This window comes from Chiroxiphia lanceolata, chromosome Z, assembly GCF_009829145.1.
Source record: "Chiroxiphia lanceolata isolate bChiLan1 chromosome Z, bChiLan1.pri, whole genome shotgun sequence".
NCBI classification, from domain to species: Eukaryota; Metazoa; Chordata; class Aves; order Passeriformes; family Pipridae; genus Chiroxiphia; species Chiroxiphia lanceolata.
This window is the reverse complement of record NC_045671.1, coordinates 52,836,133-52,842,132: the sequence shown is the minus strand read 5'-3', so window position 1 is coordinate 52,842,132 and position 6,000 is coordinate 52,836,133. Positions and strand designations below refer to the sequence as shown.

The 6,000-nt window shown below is 34.7% G+C and overlaps 1 protein-coding gene across 4 annotated transcripts in view; it reads right to left on the bottom strand.

The window, feature by feature from the left end:
* Positions 1-512: 512 nt before the first annotated feature.
* SLF1 (SMC5-SMC6 complex localization factor 1) overlaps positions 513-6,000 on the bottom strand; it is a 35,071-nt gene continuing 29,583 nt past the window's right edge. For 2 of the 4 annotated variants that reach the window (XM_032675865.1, XM_032675868.1), the window contains 3 exons: positions 4,423-4,515; positions 3,846-4,028; positions 513-1,467 (listed from right to left, as the gene is read on the bottom strand). In XM_032675865.1, the coding sequence (XP_032531756.1) occupies positions 971-1,467; positions 3,846-4,028; positions 4,423-4,515 (773 nt within the window). In that variant the 3' untranslated portion in view covers positions 513-970. The remainder of the gene's footprint in view (positions 1,468-3,845; positions 4,029-4,422; positions 4,516-6,000) is intronic. The other 2 variants (XM_032675867.1, XM_032675866.1) reach the window with 1 other exon arrangement.

The window sequence follows — 6,000 nt, the reverse complement described above, 5'->3', positions numbered from 1 at the left end:
TATATATAGTTGCTTTTAGTTTGTACAGTATATTTATTTGTGTAAATAAATGTATATACTTCCCCCTTCCCCTACAGAAGCCTCTAGCCTGAAAGTTTCTCTTCAGTGTTAGGATAAATTGTTGGGAAGGGGGGGGGGGAGCCTGGAAAATTGGATTTTGGATTTCTAATGTGGCTCAAACTGCCACACTCTTACACCAGGATAACACCAGATTCCAAGAACTCCATAATGTGCTCACAGTTTTGTAAATCACCTGGGTATCTGGGCCAGTCTCCTTAAGGCAGTCACTGCACAAATGAATGTGACCACAAGCGACACAATGCTGATGAGTGAGAAGATTTTCCACACCTCTTTGTGTGACCATTTTTATCAAACAAAGACATGGGAAATGATAGTATAAATATAGATATAGTGCCTTCTGGTTTGAATTTTACAAGACATAATTAATTTACATAACATAATTTCAATTTTTATAAGACAAGGATAAATAAGACAAAAATTGATGAAAGAAATTTGCTTTTCCATATGTTTTTATTTCATGACAGATATTTATAACATTAGGTTTATTAAAGGATATTAAAATATGTAGGCACATGCCTTTCTCAAGGATTGAAACAATCAATTACTAGGTTTAAATTTAGGGTCACTACCTCTGAAAACCAAAGTGACCTATGGCATGAGACAGGTAATAAAGACTTTCAAGACAGAAAATACAAAGCTTAACTCATTGCAAATGATGTAACACCCTCCTAAGATCACAGACATCTAGATCTGTCAGGCAAGTACTGGAAAAATTTTGCCAAAAAACTGTGCTGAATCAGTGTATCTGACTTCCAGGATCTGCTAGAGGAAGATAGTAACACTGTGGGAGATACCAACATGTGTAGGGCTGTGAAATTTGTCAGAAAAAAAGCTAGGCCAATACCAAGGGTTAACAATCAAGATTCAGCCAATGTGGCTTATTTAGAACTTAACTGCTATAAAGATTTAAGAGCTGATATGCTTCTACCATAGTTTCCAGAGTTGCTAACAAGACTTTCATCTGTTCTCCAGGGAAGAAAAACATGTTTCCAGATATTTCTTGAAGAAATTGTGGTAGCTTTTGAAAAGTTTCTAGCTCTCTAAAATATGTATCTACTAACCAATCTTCAGAAAATGTGTTTTTCATCTTGGAGTTACCATAAACCATTACTGGAAGTACATCTGAACAAGCTACCTCTCTGAGAGTTAAAGTCAAGGGTGAAGAGAGATTATAAACTGAACAATAATTTAGCAGCAGCTTATTAAATAAAATCAAACACAGTTCTCTCTGCTGACTGCAAAACTCTTGTTCTATGCATTCATAAAAGCTTTCAATGCTCTCTTCTGGGCGAACAAGATTCAAAAGTTCTTCCTTTACTGCTGCTGACTCAACACAATCCAGTGGCAATTTTCCATTGGAGTTCCTTTGCTGTAGAAGGACTGGTCCTGCAGGGAAAATATAAACATTAATAACAACAGCAGATTTGATTTGGCAGCCAAACAAGATTTTGGATTGGTTTTTGCCAGGAGTCTGTTTAAGTTCCTTTTCATACTAAGTTATGTTGATGTAACTGATGAGTTACATATTTGCAATACAATCTAGAACATGTAGAGAGACCCTTTGTAAAACTTTCTTTAAGCTTTTGTGTTAACTTCCATAGAGTATGTAAAAATGTAATGTTATTACTGTTGCAAAATTCTGTTAAGTACTTTACAGACACTGACTTCAAATTAAAGGGATGTTACTGTGATGATCTTTATTTTCCTTTTCAGGATGGTGTGGCCAATCTTGCCTTAAGCTATGCAGCAAGATAAACTATTGAGGTGGGAATCCTAGTCTTCCCCAACAACTGAGTTTCAAAATTTGGTCTTAACAGACTTCTGAAATGCAAAACATAATTGCTCTAATAAATAGAAATAAAGTGAGTAAATGGGACATGTTTACTTTTCAGACTACACTGCATTCTTTCAGTATTTCCTGTTTATTAGTACAGTGGACCTATTAATATTTGAACAGCTTACACATCTCCTGATAAGTTTAAGAAAGGCTGCCTCAGTAAGAAAAAAGGAAGGCTGTTAAGACACCAAAGAGGTTTTTCAAAGATGAACACATCAGGAAACTACTTACATAAATTTGGGTTACTTGGTAAAGAAATAATGTCACTTTAACTTGAATACTTCTTCAGAAATACATTTTATTGACAAAAGGTAAAGCCTCGCATTACATATCCATAGTAGAAATTTTAACTTTGCCCTGATTTATTACTGATTATTTAGTATCATTAAATCTTCTGCAAGCTGAAGGTTTTTAAAGACAGAAAATGGAGTAAGTTTTTAAAGAGATATTCACACTGAATGGGTAAGATTTAAAGAGTAAATTCACACTGAATGGGTAACATTTTTTCTACCACAGTCTTGTTAGTTACTTACCAGGCCATAACTCAGAGAGTGACAAAGGCAAATATAATATATATTTGCAGCCTTAGAGTTGCCAGAAAACCTTGAAGAATGCAAGTGCAAGTAGATCTCTTCCCCTAAGACAACAAGATCATCCACTACCAATTTTTCACAATAGCCTAGGAAAAATGTACATCTGCCAGTGCAATGCCATTTCCAATTGAGGAGCTGGGCTTACTATAATATTGGCTGTTGCATCACTTAGACTGATGGAACTGAGCCCAGGTATTGGCTTGGCATGTCAGATACATGGTTGAGTAAACATATAAAACACCTGGGAATCACAGAACTGAGGCTCCTCCAACACAGAGGCAGAACTGCAGAGGAACGTACTGATTATGATCCGGTACTTGCACAACAGACACAGACATAGCCTTTAGGGGGCAGAAGAAGACTGTAAATATTGGTTGTATGCCAAGAATGAAATAAAATTTTGTTTCTCTACCTTAATTAAGTAATAGGCCATCTCAACACAGTGCACTTTTCTGCCTCATGACTACACATAGAATGATTTTTATTGAAAAAATCGACTAGGCATATAAAACACAGTTTATGCTGACACAGTAGGTCAGTGGTACAGATACTGAAACCCACACATTTTAATAAACTAATTAAAAGAAGGAAGAGTTGATACTCAAGACCATTCTATGTAGTTGTTTGGTTTTGATTGTTTTAATTGGTTGGTTTTTTAAAAATATAGTAAGTTAAATATATTGATACAATACATACTTCAAACCAAGATACAAATACCCTGTCACTGAACAAAAAATATTGCTAAAACATTTATCATGTGCCTGCCTAAGGGGCAATGTATCTTTTTTTAGAAACTAAGGCATCCCTCCCACTATTATCCCTAAACAGCAGTTATCATGATTACAATATAAATTCCTTTCTTAAACTAATTACCAAGCTAATTGTGTTCTTCAAAGACTATCACATTAATTTTCATAAATCCTGAACAAATTTATGTTGAAATACATGATTATATTTGCATTGTGGTAAAAATCAATCAAAACAAAAGAAAATCCTTAGCCTTGCTTGCCGACTAGGTAATCTGCACCTTCATTAATGACTATGGAGAATATAGTTACAATGCATATGGTGTAAAATGCAGAATAAAAACATCAACATACTGGAAAAAAATGTGAAAATCCTGGTTAATTTCATGTTCATCTGATCAAGATAACTGTGAAAACAGTATTATTTTTATTGTAACCAAACCAGTTCGGCTTAAAAATGTTTTAAAATAAATCTTTCATAATAACATTGTATTTTAAAACAACTATTCAGAAAAACGCTGTGAACTTCACATGGATTTAGAACAGTTAGATAATTTCCCTAAACCAGTTTAGCATAAATGCACTCACCCCCATGCTGAAGTAGCAGCTTGCCAATTTCTACATGTCCATTTGACAGCGCATCATGCAAAGGAGTCACCCCATCCACTTGACTGAGCAGGTCTACCTCTGGACAACGCTGCAAAATTTCACGGACACACACTGTGCTGCCATGGTTACAGGCTTCATGCAAAGGCGTCCAGCCAGCATAGTCTGCATTATAAATCAAGGGAAGTTTTAAAACAGCAGAAGTAGTACTGAAATGTTAATAACGTAATTTGTTACACAGCAAAATACTTTAATTTTTAGTGTTCATTATGGCTAGAGTGGCAGGTTGTGATTTCAAAACAAGAAATTGTACTGAAAAAATCTGAAAAAATTAAATAGCATTTTTAAAAATCAGCAGAAAATGTGATGGTAAAACTCGCTTCAGTTACAAATTCATCTCACCTCAACGTTTGCTAAAAAGTCCTCATTTTGTGTTGTTAATAAACATAATAAAGACAGTTTTAGTAGTATAAATACAAACTTTATTACCAAACAGATATTAATAGAGTTCTTTATCTGGCTTTATTTCTTAGTTCTCTAGAGAAAATGAATAACTTACCTTTAACATTAATGTCTGTTCCAGGGAAAGAGAGAAGCTGAATCAATCTCTCCACGTTGTTACTTATGCAAGCTTTATGCAGGGCTGTCTCTCCTACCATGAAAAATTAATAGATTACACTAGACTAGGCAAGATAGCAACTAAAGAAAATAATCAAAGTGCCTGGAACTAGGAGACCTGGCTGTGTACCAGAAAACTCAATAATAACTAAGATTTTCCTTTATCCTTTTTAACCATCCTTTAAGAAAAAAAAACCCACAGAGCTTCTGTTCCACCAGAGATCTAGCAATGAAATTGTATTGCAAACGGCTTAACACAAGAATTATCTCCCCTCCAGTTCAAGGTTTAAAGCTTCAATCACACTATAAAAGCACCAAGTGATCACAGAACACCAAAAAATACCAGGTTTTGAAGCAATAAAACTTTAGAGTGCAGTTGCCCTCCCTTAAATTTATTCATGAACCTACATTAAAATGTATGGTTCTTTTTACACAGCATTTATAGCTTAATTCAAAATGAATGTTTCTGGCTAAGCACGAGTGCCTCTACACACTCAAGTATAATTCAGAACTTCAAATCCGTTAACAGATGGTTTGCTGTTTCTCAATAGGCTGTCTGACTTGGCTACAGCAGCGAGGGAGGGAAAAAAGAGAGAAATAGTAATAATAATAAAAATAAGAAAATCCTCTGGAAAAAATCTCTAGCACTAGTAATAAGCTGAAATAAGTGTGAAAAATTAAACAACAAGCAACTGAGAGCTGATGCTTATACGTAAAGACACCATTAGTTTCTGCATAATAAAAACTTCAGAACCGTTCTAAATGCTCTTTTGCTTTCAATAATTGATTAGGTTTGACTAAGAGCCAGAAGAAAATCCTGATGCTAGGTGAATGATGCACCAAACATCTGAGAAATTCAAAATATCTCAGGCTAAATCTCTCAACCTTTGTGATAAGATTTACATGGAACATTTTGTTATATTAATACCTTCACTATGTAAATCTGTCAGCTCCATACTCATTCTTTCAGCAGAAGACACTACTTACAATTTTGGCAGAGGAAGAACAGAAAAAAAGCAGAGTTTGTTCCCCCCTCGCAGTCCTTCAGCTCACTTCTCTTTGTAGAAATCAGCACATAATAATTCAAACCAATTTTACTTGCAAAAGCAACAAAGAGAAAGGGAACCAATTTTTAAAATGTATGGTCTGGCTCTGTTACTGAAGCTCTCTTATATAACAAAAGGACGTGAGGTTTCCTTTTATCCTTCAGTGTTTTGCTACAATTCTGTTTTTATTTTTTGAACAATCCCAGCTTGCTTTTGACAGGTTTTTTTCTGAGCCTTCTCTTGGGTGTCATATTAATATAGTCATAGGTAAATTTCTTATGATGAAGATGACAAAAAGTAGTTCCAGAAAGTAATTCTGTTCAAGCAAGGGCTCATGCAAAGTACAATTTATTAAATTTGTGTAATAAGGAGGAAACAAATGAATTACTGCAATGCTGTTTTATTCCTTAGGTATTTGAGTTCCAGTATAGCTAAGACAAAAGCCAAATGCCTTTCATAGTCTGGGCTGAATG